This window comes from Gopherus evgoodei, chromosome 7 (assembly GCF_007399415.2).
Source record: "Gopherus evgoodei ecotype Sinaloan lineage chromosome 7, rGopEvg1_v1.p, whole genome shotgun sequence".
NCBI classification, from domain to species: Eukaryota; Metazoa; Chordata; order Testudines; family Testudinidae; genus Gopherus; species Gopherus evgoodei.
In genome coordinates, this window is record NC_044328.1 from 45,981,748 (window position 1) to 46,007,537 (window position 25,790).

General features: G+C 38.5%; 2 protein-coding genes across 4 annotated transcripts in view; one reads left to right on the top strand and one right to left on the bottom strand.

Annotated features, from left to right (window-relative positions):
• Positions 1–25,790, top strand: part of DNAJC12 (DnaJ heat shock protein family (Hsp40) member C12) — a 75,399-nt gene that overhangs the window by 5,827 nt on the left and 43,782 nt on the right. The window lies entirely within an intron of this gene.
• Positions 6,126–25,790, bottom strand: part of SIRT1 (sirtuin 1) — a 30,502-nt gene continuing 10,837 nt past the window's right edge. The window contains exons 5-9 of one of the 2 annotated variants that reach the window (XM_030569950.1): positions 24,491–24,638; positions 19,813–19,892; positions 14,416–14,602; positions 10,327–10,902; positions 6,126–8,392 (exon numbers count right to left, since the gene is read on the bottom strand). In XM_030569950.1, coding sequence (XP_030425810.1) covers positions 8,073–8,392; positions 10,327–10,902; positions 14,416–14,602; positions 19,813–19,892; positions 24,491–24,638 — 1,311 coding nt within the window. In that variant the 3' untranslated portion in view covers positions 6,126–8,072. The remainder of the gene's footprint in view (positions 8,393–10,326; positions 10,903–14,415; positions 14,603–19,812; positions 19,893–24,490; positions 24,639–25,790) is intronic. The other variant, XM_030569949.1, reaches the window with a different exon arrangement.

A 25,790-nucleotide genomic window follows, 5' to 3' on the forward strand; every position in this document is an offset into this window, starting at 1 on the left:
TTTTTCACTGCTAGTTTGACGGAAGTGTTCTTTGTAATTAGACAAGATTTTTTTTTTTTTTTTTTTAGTTTATCATTTCAGTGGAAGAACATAAGAATGGCCATGCTGGGTCAGACCAAAGGTCCATCTAGTCCAGTATCTTGTTTTCTGACAGTGAACAATGCTAGGTGCTCCAGAGGGAATGAACAGAACAGGGAATCATCAAGTGATCCGTCCCGTCGCCCATTCCCAGCTTCTGGCAAACAGAGGCTAGGGACATCTTTCCTGCCCATCCTGTCTTATCACCATTGATGGACCTATCCTCCATGAACTTATCTAGTTCCTTTTTGAACCGTGTTCTAGTCTTGGCCTTCACAACATCCTCTGGCAAGGCATTCACAGGTTGACTATGCGTTGTATGAAAAAATACTTCCTTTTGTTTGTTTTAAACCTGCTGCCTATTAATTGCATTTGGTGACTCCCTAGTTCTTGTGTTATGAGGAGTAAATAACACTTCTTTATTTACTTTTTTGCAGCAGTCGTGATTTTATAGATCTCTATCATATCCCCCCTTAGTTGTTGTGATTAATCTCTGAGCAAAAGTATTGCCAAGCTTAAAATGAACAAAGGTATTGTCAGTGTTAGGCCTCAAACTTCTGCTTAGCAAAGGTAAAAAGGGCACACTTTGCAGAGGTGAAGAGTGCATGCTTTGCAGACGTAAGCTAAGACTTGTGGTCAAAATATGCTGCAACCAGATAACACATTCTAATTCCTATAAAAGGAGATAAGTTGTGCCCCTGGGTACAGCTTGTCTAACTCACAATGAAAACAACTGGCTACAAGAAAATAAGTATAAATTATACGGTCAAAGCGACACAAAGAGCTAAGTAAGCATAAATTATACAGCCAAGGTGACAACGCTGATCACAATAAAGATTTGGCTGACCCTAATTGGTTGATCTGTTTTAAGACAGTGGACAGATCAGATAAAAAGTACGAAGGCACGGGACTGTGTGTGTATTTCGGTCATAAGGGAAACCTGACCCACACCCCCTGAACTGAAAGGACGTGCACTTCACGACTGTCTGTACCAGGCCAGTGCGGAAAATGGCTTACTGAAGGGTAACACATTCTCAGGTGAATGCAGGGTAAGGTTATGGAGTAAAGAAGTCTGGTTGCTTGGGCAGAATTTATCTTGAGTTGTATCGATACTATAGTGTTAAGAATAATAGTAAATAGCTAATGAGTAATAACTTTACATGTACTTGTGCTTGTCTTCAGTATAACTTGCCATTTATATTAATCCTTATTCAGTGCTGGTCTTTATTCTTGCTTTTCTTATTTTGTCTGTCTTGCTTTTATAGTCGAAAGTCATTAAAAACCTTTTTTTGAGGAATAATCAGTAGTTTTAATTTTTCTTATACAGGCACTACTCAACCTCATTACAACTGTGTTGGGTGGTGAGAAGTAGTGATCACCCAGGGCCCAATTAGGGTCCTGACGTATGCCTCCCTCTTCCTTTATCTCCGCAGTTGTCTTTTTTCCAAGCTGAAAAGTCCCAATCTTATTAATCGCTCCTCACATAGAAGCCGTTCCACAACCCCTAATAATTTTTGTTGCCCTTTTCTGAACCTTTTCAAATTCCAATATCTTTTTTGAGATGAGCGACCAGATCTGCATGCAATATTCAAGATGTGGGCATATCATGGATTTATATAGAGGCAATATGATATTTTCTGTCTTCTTATCTATCCCTTTTTAATGATCCCCAACATTGTTTGCTTTTTTTGACTGCTGCTTCACATTGAGTTTTCAGAGAACTATCCCTGATTCTAAGATCTCTTTATTGAGTGGTAACAGCTAATTTAGACCCCATCATTTTATATGTATTTACACCTAAAATAAAATAGTTTGCATTAATTTATAAGGTTTTACAAACATGTTGGCAAAGACACAAGGTACCATAGGAATTTCCACAACATTGTACTTCCACCTACCATAAACAATACTGAACTACACAAAATACTTCTACCTCACCCCATCCCTACATGGGTTAACAGCTAGATGGCCAACTGTACAATTTCAGGCCTGAAACTCAAAATAAGACTAGGCACCACTGACTGTATTCCCCCAGCTGTTTGCATTTTGTATTGGATGGTGGTTGCTCAAACCGCTGAGCAAATCTTTGCACTTCAGCTCACACCCAAGGCTTTCCTCCTTACTCTCACCAATATTGTGGAAAATGCTGCTATAATTTTAAGCATATTTTTTATGCTGTGTCCAATCTATTCCATAGAGTGCCATCTACCTTTCAAATAGCCAAGTGTACTGCCCACTCATCCTGCAACTACTAAGGTTATAGTTAAACTGGTCCTTCTGTTCAAGAGGCCTGTGAATAGCTTCATTAGTCAGGGAAAGGGAGTGTTAAGCTGGGTCCCCCAGGAGCAATAACCAATGTCCACAGTGTTTCCAGGAATAAACAGTCCTTTCTCCATTAATTTAAATAGAGCTGAGTTCTGAAAGAGCCTAGCATTGTGGAACCTTCCAGACCATGCAGAATTTATGTCCATAAACCGGCTATGGTGGTCAACAAGCCTTTGGAGCACCATGGAGAAATATGCCTGCTTGTTTATGAATTCTAAGCCCTATTGGGGGAGGGGGGTGCAAATATGCATGGGTCCCATCAATTTCTTCAATAAAGTTTGGGAATCCCCTGTGTGCAAAACCATCGATAACCTTCTGAGCATTACCACACTTTGTAACTTTAAAAATATGATGCGTGTGGAGACAGTGAATAAAGAAGTGTTAGTTACCCCTTCATATAACATAAGAACCAGAAGTCACCCAGGTTTAAAACAAAAGAAAGTACCTCTTCACACAATGCACAGTCAACCTGTGGAACTCACTGCCAGGGTATGTTGTGAAGGCCAAAACTATAACAGGGTTCAAAAATGAACTAGATAAGTTCATGGAGGATAGGTACATCATTGCCTATACATCAAGATGGTTAGGGTTGTAACCCCATGCGCTGGGTGTCCCTAGCCTGTGGATGATGGGATGGCTCGCTCGATGAGTGCCTCTTCTGTTCCTTCCCTCTTAAGCAACTGGCATTTGCTACTCTTAGAAGACAGCATACTTGGCTAGATGAACCATTGGTCTGACTCAGTATGGTCATTCTTATCTTAGGTCATTCTTATGTTCTAACCCAGTGCAACAGTACCTTTTCCATGGCATCACACACCTGCATGACAATGGTCCCAAAACTGATTTCACCACACCAAATTGGCTCACTACACATCAACTGCATTCAGGAGTGGCCAGCTTCTGGATGGCATTTGCAATCAGCTTGTTCCTGAGTATGGGGCATCATATGTCAGTATACTGCTTCTACAGCTCCTGGATTAGTTCAGCACAGATCTCCAAAAGCGTTGCCTTCTCTATCCTGAAATTCTCTCACTGCAGGGCGTCATCCCAGGTCTGCAGAATGATCTTTTCTCACCAATCTGCCACCGTATTATCTGCTCAGTGGTGCAGATGGTGAAGTCCAAAGTCAAACTCATCTGGCTTTACATCCTGAATTACAGGCCAGGCAGCGTCTATATAGTTGAGGTTGACAACACAGTGCCATGGTGCAGTTGGGTCCATGCTGGCCAAAAGAAATTAAAAAATGCCACTAGCCCAACCATAAAGGAAGTATAGGATGAAGACAGCTGAATCATGGAATTTTAAAAAATGTGAACTAGACTGGTAGCCCATAATGCACACTCAGCAGCAAAGGCCGATGGGGATAGCCTGTAAGAATGCTATGCCCTCAGTCCACAGACTCCACTGCTGTGTGCACATGACATGCACTTACAGAGGACACACAAGCCCTTGTGCACACTATTACTGAGGCTTCTGTATGGTGTGTTATCTGATGTACAGGAAAAAGTTGGGCTTTGTGTAGACAAGCACTTAGAGCTGTTTCAGTGGAATGGAGCAGATCAAGGTAGGGGTTAGAGTAGAGGAAGTCAAGGCATTGTGCAAGAAAAACTGCAGGAGGATCTTAAAAATAAAAAAGAAAAGGGAAAGAGGTTGATAGAGATGTCAGGCTGTTAGGTCACATTAACAGCCCAAAGGTTAAAGTAATTGACATGCATTTAGAAGAAGCTGGAGAACAGAAACTCTGTTTTAATTTGCCTGGATATACACATTAAGGATCCAATCCAAATTATGTTATAGGGCTCAGATAAATTCCTAATAGGCAGACAATGGGTAATGGCTGAGTTAAAGAGTTTAAATTGTTGCTAAAAGTTACAGTTCTGGTCCCAAATGTATAGATGCTCTTTTTCATTTGCATGTTGTGAAAGGATAATTACGATCCTTAAAGTGGATTTGGAAAATAGCTCTTCACAGAGTGGGTTTTAAATCTTAAAATGGTAGAGAACAGTAAATGCCAATTAGCAATATCTTTTGGACTTCTAGACATTAGAGACAGTATAGAATGCTGATCACTCAGCAAACATGAAGAACCATGAGAGTCAATATTTTTTTCCTGGAAACTTATCCTCTAACTCTAGCTAAAATATGTGAACTTAATTCCGTTGATAAAAATATTTAATAATGTAGTCACATGCTACAGTGCGCAAAATGGAGGGAGAGGGCATGATTTGTTTTGGGACTCCGCTTCTACCAAAATATTGCTGGAACAGAGCCATTAAGGAGCAGAAGCAGCACTTGCTGCTAAGTCAGAAAAAAACAGATATTACAGCTCTAACTTAATTTCCCTCCACATTTATAATTAGTTCTCACTCTCACCTGTAAAGCACTTTCAGAACTGTATGACTGATGTGTAAAAATCTGAGTGCCGCCTTATGTTTATTGCTACACTTTCAGATTAATGTTATTTAATTAATCTGGTTTGTAATAAATGGTGGTTATAGAATTTCAGGATGCCATAATGAAGCTCACAGACAGGATAGGATGGTTCAAGGAAGAACATTCCCCTCTCCCCCCCAATGTTTATTTACCCATATAATATATACATGCACTTGGCATCAATTTTCAGATTATATTTCATACAATAGAGGAGTCCAAAGAGTTCAAATTCCCCATCTGCCAATTTCCATCTGAGATCACAAGAGCACTCAGCATAAACTAACAACACTTATTCAGCATCCTAATTTTCAAACTGCTGCTTATGTGTTTCCCACCCTCCAGAAACTGCAAGCCTTAGTTCAAGAATGACACAGACTGTTCATTTCAAATAAGAGTATACCAAGCTGTGTTCTAATAATACACTGTAATTTGCTAGTGTAGACAGTTGTCATGAAGGTAGAGTGAAATGCTAATCATGAAATAAAAGACTCTGAATTCAGATAGCAACCCTGAGCCAGTCACAGTCAATTCAGGCTTGTCAGTTTAAATGCTCTGACTTTATAATACTTTGAAGGAACAATGTACCTCTGTATTTGATTTTCTTACCACTATCTTTTTTAGTTGGTCTCAGGATAGCAAGTCTCACACAAGCACTTGGGACAAAGTTCCAAGAGGTTACATGCTATTAGGCGTAATCCAATATGTTAACACATGCCTTGGGGTAGACAGAAGTAAAAAAGCCCTTTAAAGGAAGAGTAAAACACTAGATCTTACCATTCTGTAACTTTAAAAAAAACAAAACAACCCAATGCCATATTGCTAACTTCTAATTGGCTAGATTGCTAGTTCTACATAGTTACATACCTCTAGAGCAGTTACTTTGCAAAGAGCTGGTCTTGGGTACTGTGCTGAATGTAGTAACCAAAACCGATGTCTGCTAATGGGTGTGTGTTAATTTATTGCTGCCTCCCTTCAACTAAAAGGTTTTCATACCTTGCTATATATGAAATAAGGCACAGGGAAAAGATGGTTCTTTACTGTTTAAGAGGTTAAAGATTTCATGGAAATTGAGAGTAGGCTGTTCATTCACCACTCCTGCTTTCTTTTTTGGGGGCCACTTAATGGGTAAAGGGAAAAACACACTCTTTGGCACTACCCTGTCTGTCCTACATGAGAAGCTCTAGTGCTAGCACCTGGCTATCTTTTCACATTCACTGAAATAAAATGAGAGAGAAAAAGAGCCATAATAAATGTTTCATAGCCTGCACCTGTAAATATTTCATGACATCTGTGACAAAATTTATAACTTTTATAAGACACCTTAAAGCTTTGTACACAAATTCTTAACTAGCATAAAGTCAAATGACAATTTTAATAGACTTTAAAACAGAGAGTGTACGAGTATAAAACACTGGTTTGTATTTCAAAAGTTGCAGGAAGAGAGCCAGTCATTTTAAATAGTCTTCTACAAAACATATGCCAGTAGATTACATAAAAGACGCTATATACAATATAAAAGAGCAGAAAACAATCCTCACTGTAAAAATAATTTAAAACAAAATCTTTCCATTTAAAATATCTCCTATAGCACAAACTAATACATTGTGACATGCAAGTGAAAACTAAACATACTGCATTCTTTAATGTAGCCAAATGAAATCTGTCTTAAAATTTGGACCATAAGACAATGTCAACATTTTTTAGATGAACACAGAAGGCCATTCTTAATACATTTGAAAGTCTCTGAATTACTTAACAGATCTTATGTTTAAAGAACAGCTACTATATATATATTCCAAAACATAATAAATATTAAAGCAAAGTATGAATAATCAACGTCTGTAGAGTTCTTTTGAGTCAGTGTTGCATGGAAGTGGTTTATAGAAAAAAAATGCTTCACTTACTCCTATACTTTGCAATTTTACAAAACATTTAATTCTAAAAGCCTGGAAACAAATCTGCAGTTGAAAAAAAAATTGTGACATCCAGTTTTAAGGCAACCTAGCATTTGAAGACAAACTGTAGGAGCCAATTTCAGTAGCTGCTTTGTTTTCTAGTACAAAAAATAAAATAAAATAAAGGTAATAAGGTATCATTCCCCAAACAGGAGACAACCTCAAAGAGGCATGCTTTCTGGTTGAGTGATGGTTACACTGCATTTTACCAATTACTTTAGAAGTGTAAGCAGCTAATTGCCAACTTTTGGTGTAATAGAAAGGGGAGAAACAAGTTTAAATGATAAGCACTCAAATATTTGGGAAAAGATCTTCCCCTCCTTACAATCTCCTGGAAGTAAGAGATTTACAAATTCATAATAGCTTGCATTTTAACATCTTGGCAGTTTATCAGAAAGGATTTATGCAAGCATTACCACACAGATAGACCTTTTATACATTAACTTGAAAAACGTCTGCAGGCAGAGGATCCAATTTGTTTCTTTAATAGAAACAAATATTTTCATAGCATTTCTTATTGTCGTTATAGTTTTATGAGCCAATATAGACAATGCTTCATATCCACAGGAAATATCAGTCATCCTTCAAAAACACTAATTAAGCATGATCCTCTTCAGAGCCCTTTATACAAGTCTCAGAAAAGCAAAAACATTTTCAAGTGCTCTCTGTCTTGTTTTATTTGTAACTATCTACTGACACTGTCTCAAATATACAAAGTAACAAAGCAAGAAGTAGCTGCCACAGAAAGTCTTGGAAAATGCCAGTGTTTAATGACAGATTATAAAAGAACGAAAGATTTAGCAGAAGCACAAAGAGCTTATAAATAAACCAAACTGTTATAAACCACGAGGTGTAAAAATACCATTCTTTGGTCTAGATTAGCTGTTCCCTTTATATTAGTTTAACATTCCAATGGCTTTTTCAAAACTGTTTAAAAATAATATATGTTGAAATTCGTTAAGCAAAAATACTGTTTATATACACACACCCACACACACAGATGCCTAATCACACAAATGAACTTAATAAAAGTGAACATAGTGACAATTGCTTAAAGATACTTAGTACCTTTTTTAAAATAAAAAAAAGTTAGTGTTGAATGCAGTTACAAAATTTTATTGAAAAAAAGTTTTAAAAACTGCATGAAAATCTGTTTTAGTTGTTTATAAACATTACATCCATATGGTTTCCTTGCTCTAAGTTCAGAAGTAAACATTCATTCCAACATGCCAAAGCTCCTAATGCTGGTGGAAAAGTTCCTGTAACCAGTCAATGATTACTTTACAATTTGTTTGATGGACGATCAATTCCTGCAGCTTCATTTATATAAGCTGGTTCACCAACTGCATCTTGAACAACTCCATCTTCCCCAAATCCAGTCTCCTCTTCTCTCTCTGGAGCATCCTCCTCCTCCTCTATGCCATTATAGAATTCTTCAATCTCACTTTCATCTTCTACATCTAAGCTTGGACTATGACAAGAACCACTATCACTACTACTTCCACAAGAACTAGAAGATAGGACATCATCTTCAGAGTCCGAGTATACCTCAGCCCCATGGAAAATGTAGCGATTTGGTGGTAAAAATAAGTATTGAGTACCTGGAAATACATTTAATCAATGAAAAATAATCTGCTTAATTATTAAGTAAAAATAAACTATGCTGCAGCACAAACTTTCTAACCATAAAACCTATTTCCAAATGTGCAATATTATGCAGAAATCTAACAAGAACAAGTTATAAGACCATTATAGTCCAGTATCTTGCATCTAGCAGTGACAAATACCAGATACTTCATAGGAAAGCAAGGCATTCCTTTCCTCCATCTTCCCATAACATATACTTGTTAAATACAATTATGCATTACTGTAGAAGAAAAGGATAATGCTTTCTTAATTCCCACTTGTGATCAATTTCAGCCCTAAAGCATGAGGCTGAGTTACCCAGAACACTATTGGTTTTCAAGGCTTTCAACATTAATATTCATGATCATCCAGCTTTTTTTAAAAAAAGAACCATCTCGCACACTTGCAGTAACAAATTCTACAGATAACGAACAAAATGCTCGCTCTCTCTCTCTAAAATGTTACGTTATAAACTTACTACACTTTCATTTCAATGCCTTTGTTCTTGCAGCTATTCCTTTTAGTGCACCAATGCATTTTGTTCACTTTCATTGAAGCAGCAGCATATGCATTCTTTACATATTATTCATGACTATCTCCTAGATCTCTTCTCTCCATTCAGAGAACACAGGCATATTTAGGAAATTTCTTAAATGTGTACTCTCATGTTTCAGACATCTTGTTTGCCAGCTTTCTGTCTAATCTGTTTTAATCGAATTTAAATTTCATATTCCTATAGAGTGTGTTAATCTCATCAATTCTCTTGATTTGGTATACTGACCATCACTTCCATATTGACTCACTGGAGTACCTTTTCTCCACTTTGAGAAGCAAGGATTAGATTCTAAACTCTTTAAAATAAGGAGTGTTGGTTTTAATGAGGTAAAACATCACATATGCATACTATACTGCATAGTTTAAAAATAAAAGAAAAAAGTTCACTAACACAAGAATGGTGGTGTTTATAGCCCAGCTTTTTTCATTACTTTCTTACACAGGCAGTTATCTCTCAGATCTATATATGTTTTCCTAGACTCTTATGCATTACATAAATGTTACAATAGCACAAAATCCAGACTGGGTCCCCATTATACTGGGTGATATACTAAGAGAGATAGAGACAGTCTTTGCTGTGGAGAATTGATAACCTAAAAGCTTGTCAATGCCAATTCATTTTGTAACAGTGAAATGGTAACTTCCATATATTTCATGTCATCAGAGCATTCAACGGGCTATGCAACAGAATTACCATAGAGGTTTGCAGGAACTCCAAAGTTTCTTCAAACTATTACGACTAAAAATGAGTAGGATGAAGTGCTGGTATTAATATCTCATAGCATTACTATTAGTGTGTGTAATTACAGTGACAGTTTGAGAAAATTAAATGTCACGAGATTTGCTTTCCACTCAATATCATGCTTTCGTTACCCAAAATATTGCAATATAGCCCTTATGCTGAAATGTAAAACAAAACTTCTGTTTGATGTTTTTTATAATTTAGAGTGTGAAAGGATTAACAAATTAATATTTCACCAAAAGTAACTTCGGCAGAGCAATTAAACTTTGGTTTTTGATACTCTCCTACTCCCTGAATCTTACTTTTCCCCACAACACGCTTTAATAACTTAGTTTTTTATTTCATGTAGGAAAGAGGAGAAAGGATTCTTCAGTTTTTCTTCAGATTCTTTCCATGTCTCTAGTCAAATCATGGATTTTTCATTGTCACTGCACATAGACTTATTGCTGCTTGCTTCTCTAAAATAGACTTTATATATTGCTGAAGTGTCTCCTGAAACAATGTTCTCTACCACCTCAAACAAATTAACATTTTATTGCTTTAAAATTCTTCAAGATCTCATATCCTACATATGAAAATCAAGATGGTTACAGAATGTGAGTTTACACTTACCATCAAGCCGCTTGCTAATTGGTTCTTTTGCAAATCTGTTTGCCAAACATTTCCTCAATGTTTCAACAGATGAAGTTATTTCATTTTTCTCTTTATTTTCCTCGTTAGCTCTATTATCCTTCATATGCTCTGAGTTCATTAGCTGGCCAGAAATACTTTCAGAGTTTTCTGAGCATGCGTGTACTTCTTGCAATTTATCCTCCATGCAATTCCCTTTAGATTCTGAGGGAGGATCTGCATTTTCTGCTTTACCTTCAGTTGGATGCTCTGAAAGTACCACTAAAGGATCTGGTGGTGTCATTCTGTTCGGTGAACTAGCGTCTTCTGAAATTTTTAAAGGGGTAGGTGGTAACTCAGCTGAATGCATTTCAAGTTCCTTGTGCATTCGTGAAGGCTTTTCTGTTATTTCTGAAAGTTTTACTGAGTTATAGCAAAGTTTTGTATATTCACCACCTAGCCTTTGACATAATTCATTAATAATGACATCACAGTCTCCAAGAAGCTCCACATCAAAGTGTAGATGAGGCAAAGGTTCCCTATTAATTAAGATCTGAGGCACTTCATGGGGGATGGAACCTACACACAGAAAAGACCAGTCACCACAAAAAACTTTAAAAATACTTATTTTTCTGGTAAAGGTAAAATTATTTAACAGTTAGAATGCACTAACATTACTGATGAAACAAAAGTTTGTCAGCTGGAATTCTCCAAGTTCTCTACGTATACCCATTTATGAGACACTAAAACAAAGAAGTTTGAGAAGTAAACAATTAGCTTAAAGTCTAGTCAATTAAAAATAGTAATTTCAGATACTATGCCTGCTGTTAGTCTACCAACAATTTTGTGGCTTCATAGTCATTATGTTGCACCTTATATGATTTTATGAAAATATGCTAATGAGTGACTATAATGTAAGTAGAATAAGCTTCATGTAAAAGGTCTCTTCTAAGGTATCATTACAAAGCTTATAATCCACTGTGTGGTCATCCTATTCGTATGTATTGTGGTGGAGCTCTGACCTTGCTCCCGTGGGTCCTGTGCTTCTAGGCGGTTTATGCTAGCCTCAGTTGCTCACTGTGACCCTCCACTTAGCCCTTCTCTCTCTAGGACCAGGGTTACAGTCTACCAAGCCCTTTTCATCATAGGCCAGCAAGAAGGTTAGTGAGAGAACTCCCAGAGTCTCTGTTTAGCCTCCCGTCCTGTCAGGGGCCTGACTTCCCCTCCCAGAAAATGTTCCTGTAGTGGTGGGTTGGGGGGAACCCGGGCCCACCCCCTACTCTGGGTTCCAGCCAGGGACCCGAATGGTAGCAGTTGTTGGCAGCCAACCTTGCACTGCCAGAGTTGCTTCATTTCCCCGGGCCACTTCCCCACAGATCTCCTGTTTCTCCCTTCTTCACCCTTACCTTAGGGCTCCCTTAACAATGGTTTGAGGGTGTCTTCAGTAACCAGCCCTTCAGCTGCAATTCCTCTCCTCTGCCTGACTGGAGTGAGCCCTTTTTATAGTATCAGCAGGGCCTTAATTAGAGTCAGGTGGTCACATTAACTTAATGGCTTCACCTGACTCTTCGCAGGTTAATTAGAGTCAGGTGTTCTCATTAGCCTGGAGCAGCCCCTGCTCTGGTTAGTCAGGGAACAGAAAACTGTTAATCCAGCGGTCAGTATATCTGCATTCTGCTATACCCAACTGGCCTGGGTCTATCACAGTATATATCATTCTTATATCTGAAACCAGAAATATGAAATAACTCTGAAGTCCTATTGTGGGTCATTAATGGTGGTTTGGAATTTTGATGGCTCCCATTAATCAGGACAATTGACTGTAGATGGCTCTGTTTATTTGTAAGTCTTTCTGTATACCTGTATGTTGGCAAGTGGGTAACGAAGTCTTACAGGGACATGATCATGTCACCTGAACTGGAATCCATCTTTAACCTGGTGCTTTTCCATTTAGAAGGAGGGGTGGGAATCCAGAGAGGAACAAAAGATTCCTGCCTTGTGCAAAAGATATATAAGGGAGTGGAACACAACAAAGAAGGTTGCAATCATGAGAAATCCCCTAGCTACCACCTGAGCTGGAACAAGGACTGTACCAAGGGAAAGAATTGGGTCCAGACTAGGAAGGCATCCAGTCTGTGATAGAAGCTTATTGAAACATCTTTGAGGGTGAGATTTTATCTGTATTCAGTTTTCTTACTGTATTACGCTTAGACTTGTGTGTTTTGTTTTATTTTGCTTGGTAATTCACTTTGTTCTGTCCATTATTACTTAGAACCACTTAAATCTTACTTTTTGTATTTCATAAAATCACCTTTTACTTATTAATTAACTCAGAGTATGTATTAATACCATGGGGGAGGGAGGAGCACAAACAGCTGTGCTTCTCTATCAGTGTGATAGAGAGCGAACAATTTATGAATTTATCCTGTATAAGCTTTATACAGGGTAAAAGATTTATTTGGGGTTTGAACCCTATTGGAAGCTGGGTACCTGAGTGTTGGAGACAGGAACACTTCTTAAGCTATTTTCAGTTAAGCCTGCAGCTTTCAGGGGACGTGGTTCAACGCTGGGTCTGTGTTTGTAGCAGGCAAGTGTGTCTGGCTCAAACCAGGCAAGGCACTCAAGTCCCAAGCTGCCAGGGAAAACGGGCTTAGAGGTAGTTTTAGCACATCAGGTGGCAGTTCCCAAGGGGGTTTCTGTGATCCAACCCATCAGTTATTTCTTTTTATTTTTTAAACAAGTGTTCCTCTACTCTGTTACTATGTAAAAAACCTATGCAAACAGAACAAACTGATTACAGTGAAACAAGTTACTATCAAATGATCAAAGTAAACAAAAAGTTCTCTAATCTCTTGGAAAAGTTACAGTAATTTTATGAATTACTTGAAACAATGCAAAAAAATTTCAGATAGAAGTGTGACTTTAAGTTAATGATATCCCTTTGACTAGAGCAAAATAAAATGTTCTGAGACTGCAAACCACATTGCATGCAAAGGATTGCTTAACCTGCCTGCCTTTTCATATTTGGAACAAAAAACTTGCTGACCCATCTTTGGTTCTTCAGGATACCTGACTAAAGACATCCAGCTTTATCCAAGGATGAAATAAGGAGAGAAATGATCTGTGAAGCAAAACTTTTCTTTACGGTAATAATTTCATGCTCCCCATTCAGCCTAAATGACAACTTACCTATGGAGGAAAGAAGGCCCACAGATAAAACAAAAACAGACACTATAATAATGAACAACTAACCGGCAATTGTTCTGAACTAACATTTTTTAACTTGATATGGTGTTCGTACAAATTTGTGAAGAGATACTAACAAAGACGCCATTGGTAAACCCAGTGTACACCAGGCAAATAAACCATTCCTGACAATGATTTTCAGTACTTTCTGAAACTGTGATGGGGCTAGTTTTGTCCAGTCTACACCAGCACATAAAACAGTTTTCCACACCAGTTCTGGGGACTCAAGGATACTAAAAAATTTCTAACACAACCATCATACACATTACCTAGTTTTGCACAGTGTTTAAAAGCAAAGGCTTGAAAATAAAGATTATATTTAAAGAGGACCTTGAAAAATATATTGTCTTTTTTCCCCAAAGTCAGCACTCCCTATTAAACCTTTGAGAGATTTATAAAAAAATAAAAATTATGATTACAGTGTAAGGGGAGAAGAAACATTCGTGAGAAGCAAAGATGGAGAACTAAAACATACAATGAAGTCAGACAAACCAACCATTAAGTATTTTTGTGAAGAAATTTAAAATTTTAGATTTTTGTTGCTTTGATACATTCCCTGTCACTTGTTTAAAAAAATTAAATAAATTTAGATTTGTTTCGTCCCCCTCATCAGATTTGTATAGGCAGCTTTCCCTAATTATATGCCTGAATTAGAAAAAAAGATAATCAGCCCAGCTTCCACATTGAACCAAAACCAGGGAAGATCCCAAATATTGTTAGGATTGTGTGGAACGGAAGCTAGATGATCTGCATTACCTTACATTTTAAAATTTGTCTTCACCAGAAACTTTTGCATCAAAATGCTCTCTCTGTTATTCCCCAAAATTATTAATTATAGCCACTTACTTGGAATCAGTGCTACTGGTCTTACTTTCAGTGAAGACCCAATAACAATAAGGAGATCAACTTCATCTTTGTCATACTTCATGGCCCTATGGAACTGCTCAGGTAAGTTTTCTCCAAAAAACACTATCTCTGGCTTCATGATGGCAAGTGGTTCATCAGGTGGACACCTGGGACATCTTGGAACAACCTGCATTATAAAATATTTTATTAATAATCATGGATCCAACTTTTTAAAGAGAATCTCAAGTTTGAACAATTCATCATTTATTGTCAAAATGTATATTGTGAAAGGTGTTAAAAGTAGCTTCAGTAATTTATGCAGTCTCCTCAGTCTGTTTTTCTGCTCTATGCAGACCTCTTATGCAACCCAAATTCTGCTGCTCTGCACATACAGTAGCATGTGAGTGACAGGGTAGTACTGGTCCGGTAGGAGGGCTCACGTTGAGCTTTCAGGTAATTTTAAATCAAAGGAAGTACCCAAGAAAATATACCCCACAATCTTTATTTGGCAACTTCTTTACTTAAGTCCAGAACTTAATCTACCATGGGTTTAGTCTACTACTACCCAGCACTAGCTAAAAATATTTCCATCAAGCAGAATGTATATTAATATTGTTCTGCCTAAACAAGAGAGTTATTAGCCGCCAATTCCTGGAAGATGTCCCAGTATAAAGCAGCCTTCCCAACCAAAGTGTATAGTGTAATAGTTTTACATTTATATAACCTTTCATCCTGAAGATTTCACAAATTACATGCATTATAGCACCAATGAACTCTAGCAGATAGCCAGTTACACACATGCTGCATAATAGCACAGGAAAGATAAATTTTGCATTTTGACACCAGGGTAGACTCCCACCATAAGTTTTCCACTCCTGCACAGGATAAAAAAAAAGCTGATCACTGGAAACTAATTCTTTGAGAGGGTTGTCTCTATATCTACACTTATGTAATGCCCACTCCCCTGCAGCCACTGAGCTTTGGGAGCCTTCTGGAAAGCAGTGCCTGTTAGGGATGCACGAATATCCTCTCTCTCAGCTCTGAATGTTCGGAATGGAGTTTATAGAAGGCTGATGCAGCCCTAACTGCCTCAGTTCTTTCTGCTAAACTACAGAGTGCTAAGACTTGAATTTAGGAGAAGAGGGAAAGGAGGGTCAGGAGTGTGAATATACAGAGGCAACACTCTCAAAGAACTACTTACTGCTGAATAATCTTTCTTTGAGGTGGCTGCTGCAGGTTCCCATTTGTAGTCTTGCACGCAGTACAACTCCTAGGAAGGAGGGCTGAGGTGTTCTCATTAAACAAAGACTGCAGAACTTCCCTCCCATAGCAAGCATTAGATCTCAATGGCAGATCAAGAGACTAGTGCTGCATAAAGGTGTGAAGAGATCTCCAGGCAGCATCTGCAGACTTTTAAGCCAAAAACTTTCTGAGAGCCTTCTGAAAGCTATATGGAAAAAAGACATCTTTTAAGTAGAGAATCATGAACTAGTACTGTGGGTGAGAGGCAGAAATAATGGAAGCCAATGTCAGTATGCGGAACTTGAATTTTCTGATTAAGCTGGTTGGTTTCGGGCGATCCACAGTATGACAAAAGCCATCTCTGAAAAACCAAAAATAGATGTTTTCCCCTTTGTATTGAGGCACTTCCTCAGCAATTCCAGTCTTTACACAAGGAATCAACTCTTGCTCTGAGCAGATTCTCACAAGAAGGATCCCAGAGAAGCGAGATGGCATGAGGGCTGGAAGATGGTATGGAGTGAAGTTTGATCACACATCCAAACTAAATGATCTCTAGTATCCCAAGGCAAAGGGAAATTAGTGCTCCCCAAAGGGGTCAGAGGAGGAGGATGATGAAGTTGAAACTCGCTCTGGGCTCTCACAGAAAACTTCAGATCTGATGTACTGCTGATAAAGACGACGACAGAGCATTTAGCTGTTCTCTGCCTCCTTCTGTTGATGCCAATAATGGCTCTCTGGAACTGCGGTTGGAAACGTAAGGATGTGTGAGGTAAAGTCTTCTGTATAAGAAGGAAAATGACATGGAGACATTCCCTCTTTTAATCTAGATTAAGGAGTCTCAGAGACCAAGTAATAGTATCCTCCATTTTCTCGAGATCTCATTCATTTTAAGGCTAAAAACCCCATTCATATAGGCCTGAATCTCAGATAAAAGGCTCAATGACTTGTGACAAAAATATTCTCTCAGTGAAACAGCTGATGCCACTGTCCAGCCCAAAGTGTCTGAAGCAATATAAGTAGCCATGCTTCAGTGTTATACATCTTCCAGTTATGAACTTCTTTGCTAATTCTCAGGAAGATGATTATTAAGAGGGAGCATCTGTTTCAAAAGCTGACATTTGATACTGAGAAGTTAAAGCTAGAAGAGACAGATGGTCACTCAAATTCCCAGGATACCTCAGAGTAAACTTTTCCATACACCTATCCCCCCAAATTATTCCTGCTGGCATCCTTGCTGTTGGGAAGGAAGGTCCAACCTGACTTGGAGCTTTTCACTGGCTCTTGACATTACCAATGAACCAGAGATAAGATGAGTAAAGAAAAATTCCTTTTTTTAAGAATGTTCAAAAGTTGGTGCATCTTTTTCTGGACTTATTTCTAATTTTAGAACCTCTGCCACATGTCCTACTAACTCTTGAAATGGCCTGAAGTAAAACAGAAATGATGTCCTCAGGAGAAGTTGAAGAAAAAACTATATCTTTTTACTCAAGAGTTCATTCCAGGTCTATAGCCCCTTCTTCCTCTTATCCAGATAAGATGGCCATGGCTACTGGCCAGCAAAGAACACAATGCCACTGAGGCAGAGAAGCAGGGGCAGAAGAATGAAGTAAAGCGGCAGAATTAAGAGATCTTTTACAATCCCTATCATAGGTTAAAAGGAAGTCTCTGATGATAAGAAGCTGTCTGGAATTTTCATTTCCTTTCCGAATATCCCCTTTTGATTTAGAATCAAGTTTGGCTGGAGAAGGAACAAGGCTAAAAAACGGCAAAATTTCTGTGAAGAATTAAAGGGCTTAGGAAACTGGCAACTTCCAAGTTTGTATCTACAAGGAAGCTGGAATGAGGGGAAAAGAAGAGTGGAAACAGTCTTCTATAAGGACTTAGTACTGAAAGCTATGTATCTGAAGGAAGGGGAGGGAAGTCCTTGTTAGAGGCAAAGGGGCTGCTGAAGTAGAGAACCACCTGAGGTTTCTGAGCTAGGTGAGAGTTTCTTCTATGGAGGGAGCCATTAATTGGACCCTAAAACAAATGCTTTAGAGAGGCAGTGGAGAATTAAGATACAGAAGCAGACAGGATTAGGGACTGGAGATATTGTTCCTTCCTGGGAAGACGCCTGCTATTGGAGCAGACTGAAGAATGGCAGGGGGTAAAACCAAATTTTGGGCATTTTCTTTTCCTCTGATTGACCTATTCCTTGCTCTTGGAAGCCATATTCAGCAGTGGACACGTTACACTGCAATAGAAAAAACACACACACACCCACCCACCCACCCCCTCTGTCTGGGATTATTTAAAATGTCAGGTCCTGACACAGGAAGATAGTCCTAACTGGCTCCAAATAGTCTTACTGCACTGCTGCAGATAGAAGGAACTGCAAGGGCATGGAGGTGAGCCAGAAAGAGAAGCCCTTTTGATCTTACTGCTAGGCACTGCACTTCTAAACATGTGTAAAATTCCCATGCAAAGAAAATGCCTGTCTTCCCTAAAGTTTTCTAGGGCACTATCTACCAGAACTACTGCTAGAGTACAAGATGTTGCAGGGAGGGGAAGTGGTGGCAATAGCTAAAATACTAATAATCCTGACTGGACAGAATAGGGAGAGCCCAATGAGAAGTCTCTGTTTTTCTGGTACAAAGGCAGAAGACAAGGCTCTGCGTATCAGTGCAGTGATCCAAGTGTGTCAGCAGAAGGAGAGCTGGCAACTAACAAACAAAGCCACAAGAAGCCTCAGTGATGTCAGATTCAAAGTTGAAAACTCACAGGTTGAGAGCTGAGGGAGGAACAGGTTAACCAGGCAGGAAAAATGGTGCTTATATATAACATTCCTAATAGCAATACAAATCAGATTTTATTCATAGGCATTACTGCACGCTTCAAATATTACAAATAACCCTCAGTGCTGCAGTCACCTCAAAAAGGTCGGTCACATATCAACTGTAGTTCTATTTTTCAATTTAAACTTTACAGTAAACCTCCTATTTTTCAAATAACCTTCTTCCTCTTATACCATTATATTTGAGACTGAGTTTGAATGTTTATGGTCCTTTGTCTTAGTTTCTCATTGAAAAGAGCAACTGTGGATATGCGAAGCATTTGTTGGAGAACCATCTGAGAAGTGGCCTCTCACTAGACAGGCAGAGACCCGCCTCCTAGACCACAACTCCACTTGTGTAAACAAGTTTCTTTTCCCCTCCCAGATCCTCCTGCCCAGCTAAGCACCTTCTTAGAAACCCCTCTGCTCCTTGAAGGGGAGGGGATAAAGAGTGGGGCTCAGGGTAAGGTCTGTCCAATATAGTATTGCTCTACATTAGGAATAGTAGGAACTACTTAGCCTAAATCTGGAGCACGTCACACAAAACAGAGGGCTAGAGAGATACGACAATAGCTTCAAAACAAGCCTTTGAAAATGTCTCAAAGGGCCAATTTGATTCCTCATCTTTTTAAACAAAGAACGCAAGAACAGCTTTGTTGTTTTATCAACTTTCCTTACATGTATCATGTGCTGTTTATTAAATTTTATCCAGACTGAACCAAACTTTCTCGGAACATTTAAAGGAACAGGGCTGGCTCCAGGCACTAGCGCAGCAAGCAGGTGCTTGGGGCAGCAAGCGGAGAGGGGTGGCACTTCCGGCTCTTCGGCAGCGGGTCCCTCTCTCCCGCTTGGAGGGAAGGACCCACTGCCAAATTGCCACTGAAGAACAATGCGGCGGCTGTAGAACTGCCACTGAAGTGCCGCCAATTGGGGCTCCCCCTTGGGGCGGCAAAAACACTGGAGCTGGCCCTGTAAAGGAACACTCAGGTTAAAAATATTTGAAGAGTTCCTTACCTGAATTACTATCATCTTACATTAATAAAACCAAAAGTGTTAAATCCACTTTATTTTTTAACCATTTGTATTATGTTCAGCTAATTATGCAGTGAAACTAGATAGTGAAATTAATTAGAAATGTATCTGGTTCACATATAATAGTATTTGGATTGCAAGTACTGCAGGAAAATCTTGAAATATAAATGTAAGCATTTTAAATTTAATGAAACATTTCAGGTGCACATTTAATACATATTTAAAAAGCAGAAGCTGACAATTGTCCTTGAAGTAATTGGGGATGTTTCTGTAATAACTTCTTGAAAGATATGACCAATTTTTTTTTTTACCTGATTAAAAATGTCTCCTCGAACAGCTTCACAGTCAACTTTGTATTTACAGATGAGGCAGGAAGCTGTTGCAAAGGAACCTGGAAAAAAAAATATGGGTGAAGATGATGTGTGTTAAACTATGCAATAGAGACAATTTGACAAGAACATTATATGGTCTTAAATGACGACTTGCATGTGGAACAATGCTAAAAAGGCCTAACAAAGTTCACTAGTGTCACACACACAAAAGTCAGTTAACTGAACTGAAAGATGGAAACACTTATTTGGTAATATGCCTTCTGAGACAAACCCCCAATTTGAGGAATTTGGGCTATGCTTCTCTTCCTATAAAGACCAAGAGCAGTTCAGGCTTGGTCACTTTATGCCCCTTCCACTCTTGTGTCAGGTGAGTATTTCCAAAGTGTTAGGGGAAAAAACTAATTTTTTTAGTAGATGAGAATATAACTTAATACTACTACTTTATTTAAGCAGAGCTAACTAGATACAGGAAACCTGAAGATGCATTCATACAGATAGCTGGAGAATTTCTTGTAGTTCAGACTAAGGTATGTGCACAAGGATTAGTTACTGAAAAGTAATCAGGAAACTAGTTTTCCATTTTGAATCTTTTTTCTAGACAGAAATACTTGGGATGCAGCAGTCAGTAAGGAGAATAAAGTGTTCAATTTCCCTGCAAAGTAGCAGTTATAAATAGGGCCCTACCAAATTCATGGCCGTGAAAAAACACATCACTGACTGTGAAATCTGGTCTTTTGTATACTTTTACTCTATACTATACAGATTTTACAGGGGAAACCAATATTTTTCAAAGTGGGGATCCCAACCCAAAAGGAGGCTGTGATGGGCTGCAAGGTTATTGTAGGGGAGCTATAGTATTGTCACCCTTACTTGTGGCCCAGATCCTCAGCTGGTGTAAACTGACGTAGCCCCATTGTCTTTGCTGGAGCTATATCAATTTACACCAGTTGAAGATACAAGCCAACATTCAACTTCATTGAAAAATTCTACTGCAGTATATTTCAACTACGCTTCATGCATTTAGCACATGCCATGCTTTTTCTTATACCTGTTGACACTTTAGGTAGAATGAAGGAAGAATAACACTTCCTTTTACAACTCACAGAAGTCAATCTTGATTAGGAGTCTTACTGCATTCAAAAGATTTCTGAGACTCTTCTTGTCATCCTAATTGTAGCCTACAAACTAGTCTTTATGAAAAGGAAATACAGAGAACTGGATTCCATAGGTTCAAGTGTATGGGTTGTGAGAGCTTATAATACAGAAGGGCAGATATAGCTAACTGCTGATTTGGGTAGGCATGGTGGTCTAGGAATGTAGGTAATCTACCAGACTTTTGTGAACCCATGTTTACAACACTGGATTGCAAGATGTTTTGAGGACCAACTCTAGACCTTCTTGTAAGAAGTAAAATGCTTAGTTTTGTGATGTTTTTATCTTGACACTAGTATGAAAACTTTCTCCAAACTCTTCCATAGGTCAAAGGGTTGGAAAGCTTGAAGGAGTGTAGGAGAGATTATTTTGAACAAGTATTCCATCTTGTTTTGAACTTTGTCAGGCTCCAGTAGTGGTTTCTGGGACAGAAGATCCTGTTTTCTTGGAAGATGAAGTGGCAGTGTGCCAGCTATATTATGTCCAACTACTACAGTCTTCTTGGCCAGTTGGAGATGGACAGTAACTATTACTGCTGCCTCCATTTTCTGAATCACTCTTCATTGTACAAGGAGGATGCAGTGGGAGGGGGAAAAAGGCATATAGTGATCTTTAGTCTGCTTCCCTGTTCTAGTTCCCTTCCCTTTGTGTTGACTGGGTACAATAAGATCCACTTCAACATGACCTAGTTCCCTGGATATCAGATGGAGTATTTCCTCTGGAGGAAAGATGGGCACGTGTCCTCTTTTCTTATATGTTTTGGTCTTAGCCTTCTTGGGAGCAAGAAGGGAGGAAAGCTGAATGTTTATTGCCAGCACTCCTCCTATGATAAAATGCAGGAGTGCAAATGCAATGTAATATCCCCAGGAGAACCAAAATCTTGCTCTTAGATAGAGTAAGAATAGAAAGGATGCCAGACTCCTTGCCAAGTGACTCAGTTAAGAAGCTGAAACATTTCCCTTTAGAGCTTACTAGAGAATCATGGGGATTTTTGGACATACTTCTGAAGTTTTTTTTATTGGCAAGCATGGGTCATTCATGCCGCCCTAGCAGAGGTGCTTGTAGTACTGATGCAGGGGAAAAAGCACAGATCCCAAGCAGCCATCCAGATTCTCAGACTCTTCCTCCAGCAGAGAAGGGTCTGGGAAATGGGAACTACCATGGCACACCTCATGGTTCTTGAGCATCTTGATGAAGGCAGAGCACCTTTTTTGCAACTAGTTTCCTTGATTCACCATAAGAAGGGAGGGTGGAACAAGTACAGGCAAATGTTTGTCAGGGGATCTGAGAGGAACCATACCCTTGAAATCTCTGCCCCTTTTAAGGAAGAGAAGAGTAGGGGAAGTTCTTACCACCCGCTCCTCCAAACTTTAGCTTTAGAAGTTCAGACGGCAATATATAGTACTGAACTGTTATATTGTTTGCATTAACAAAGTCTATCTGGCTGAAGGACAGAAGCCTTATGGAGAAGTCTGAACTGCCACTTTTGTTGGAAGAGAGGCATGGCCCTACTGTCTCACAGTGGAAGAAAGGCCAGGATCTGGAAACTGTTTGTAATTTATGTATGACCTCAAGAAGGAGTAAAAGGGGCTCACGGCCTTTATTAGAAATCGAGTTGTTCCTTCATTTAAAAAAACCCTGAAAATATACTGAACAAGTGAACATGGACAGTATTTAAAAAATGTGAGGTTGAAGTGGTCTGACTTTGTGCATTACTGACAGAATAAGAAACAGTACGGGGAGTACAGGAGATAATTAAATACCAGCAGAATGAAAAGCAAATCCAGAGAAACATGATTTTCCCATCTGACATCTAAAGTGGATTCAGATTCTTCCACCAACACATTACACACATCGTGGGAGAAGCCCCTACAAGCAAAAATTCTGCTGAGAAGATAGAGATTAAAGGTTATGGTGTCAGAAGACTGCTTTAATTTCTCTTCTGCTGAGGGAAGTGAGGTAAGGAATTCACACTAACTTAACTTCCATTGGCAGAGATCCTGACACCAATTTACAGCTGCTCCCTCCTTATATCAAGCAGAATCCAAAGGGAAGGCAGGCAGCAGATATAGCAGCTGACCTTCCTAAAAGCAAATCTCCAATGAGAAACCGGAGGCCAGGGTGGTGTAGAGAGATGCAACTTAAACCTCCGTGTGGCAACTTGGGTGAATCTAACCTGTGAAGTTTAGAATCCATACACAGCTTTCCCTCCCCCATTTTGGTGGGTGTGATAGAGTACAGTGAATAGGTAGAAATGAAACAAGTTTCCTCTTTACCAAAATCCAAACTGGATATTAGTTTATTCACTTCTGCAACCTATAGCACATGTATAAATGATAATTTACCCGTAGGTTTTAGTCAAATATTCAGTGCAAAATATTTTCAAATAGAAAACAGTGAAAAGAAAAAAGAGTAGGAGATAAAATAGTGAATGTTAAAGATTTAATCTGTTTAAACAATGAAAAGTTGCTGCATTTTTCCTTAACGTTGATGTGCATCTTCATCAAAAACAGTTAGGCATCTGAAAGATTCAAATCTGGGTTTAGCTGGTAAGTGAAAGATCCTGACAGTTTCCCCACTTTTTTGTCCCAAAAAGTTTTCATTCATCTTTTTTGGGCTTAGCAGGGGAAAAAAGCGACAGTTAAAAATTAAAGAGATTTAAAAAAAAAAAAAAGCTGTATGTATTTTTCTTAGCCAACAGTCCAGGGTTTTAAAAAAAGAGGTGGGGGGGAGAGACTGTATACATCTTATGAAACAGAATATAAAATGGTACTGGCTACAGCTCAAAATCATAGATCTTATGTTTAAGGTTTCATTTTTCTTCCAGATATTTGGCTCTTTTTCAGAATTATGCCTTCTAGTAACTATGATTTTTTGATGCAGAACGATCCATGCTAGAAAAGACCATATGATACTTATCTTACCATTTAGGGAAGCCACACAGGACACACTGTTTTATGGTTCACCATTTTGTTGTTTATAATCTCTTATGATGTCCTTGTGTATTTTTACTTTGTATTTTTAATACAGATTTAGCCATTATATTGTTCAAACTAGGCTTGTAGTATGACAGATAAGTTAATCATATCATTCAGCTCTTTTCTCACAATCATAACTTTGCCCTGTAGTGTGACAAAGAAACCCCCCCCACTCCCCCAAAAACTTAGCATCTTTAAAAATCAGTTTAATCTAATATGGGACTACAAACACTAAAATGCCTTTAACAATCATATGGGCATTACAGTATGGAGTCATTACAGGGCAGTGCTAAGATAGTGTGGGTGAATCAACTAAGCATTTCAATACTTTAACATAGTTGGATTTCTTTTAAGTTTAACCTTTACTCTGGATTTCTTGAGTTTCACACATGTGGTTTTGGGCTAATTGCAACACCTAATGTACTACTTCAAGTAGCAAAGGCAAATATTCCGAGAGATTACTTGTATTATATCTTCTATGAATGTACATTTCTAGAAAAATGCAGTAGTTTTAAAGTTTCACTGACCATGACACTGAATTATCCTTTGGATTCCTGCAACCTGTTCCAGTGTGTCAATGTTCTGAGTATAGTTGCGAAGTAGTTTTCCTTCTTTGTCCATCAAAGCTATGAACTTATGACAGAGAGATGGTTGGAACTGTCCAGGATATATTTCCTGCAGAATTGAGTATTACATTAGGATGTGTAAATAAATGCTAGAGCAACATTTTCAGTTCCTGATCCAGCATCATATAGAAAGATATACAATAAACCATTGCAAGCACGGAGACTCCTCTTATTTGGAGAGCAAAATATCAGTGCCAGTTAGCTGAGCAGTTATTGTAATTATTCCCTTCCCATGGTCCCATTTCTTCCAGATCCAACCCTTATTTCAATTGCTGCATTTTGACCATTGTTCACTACTGCAAGGTTTCTGCTAAAATCTGGAATACTAGTTTCTGATATAGACCAAAAGGAGGAGGAGTTTTTTTGAAAAATTATGAACAAGGGAAAACGACTTTTTAAAATTTAATGTAACCTTAATGATATTTGCTACCACAAATGCTATCAGATTGTTTAAGTATCAGAACTCTGACGAAAAGTTTGATAAGGAAACTGGAGTTGAATCTTAGGTTAGACAAACAATAGTTTTGACACATCAGTAATGTGAATGAGAAAAATCAGTCGTTCTTGAAAAATTAATACCAGGAAAGCAACAGCTATCTGCTGGATATTGAGTGGGTTTGTGGAGTTTCCTTCTATAAAAATACAGAATATCAGCATCCTGCTCTCAACTTGTATTCATTCTTTAGTTTTGCCATATACCTCTAAGTCACTGTAAAACTGGAAAGCAGGAAGCTGCCTTAGTTGCAATAGCTTCTCAAGATCTTTCAAATGCTTAATCTATTTAAGTTATTTCAAATTCTATTCAACCACTATCACTGCTGAATTGGAATGGATCCTGTAATCTTGAAATAGTAAATACAGTGTAAAATTCTTCAAGACCAAGCATTTACAGGTGAAGAAACCAGGAAAGCTATTTTCTATTTATATCATGAAAACAGCTTTTTATAATGCATGTAACTATAAAGTTTGACACTATTCTAAGAGTCAATGAAAGATAGATTTTAGGAGACAGAGCTTAACCTCTTATTGTGAAGGACAGGATAGATCATAGCTCAGTGGTTTGAGCATTGGCCTGCTAAACCCAGGATTGTGAGTTCAATCCTTAAGGCATTTAGGGAAAAATGTGTCTGGGGGATTGGTCCTGCTTTTTTGAGTAGGGGGTTGGACTAGATAATCTCCTGAGGTCCCTTCCAACCCTGAT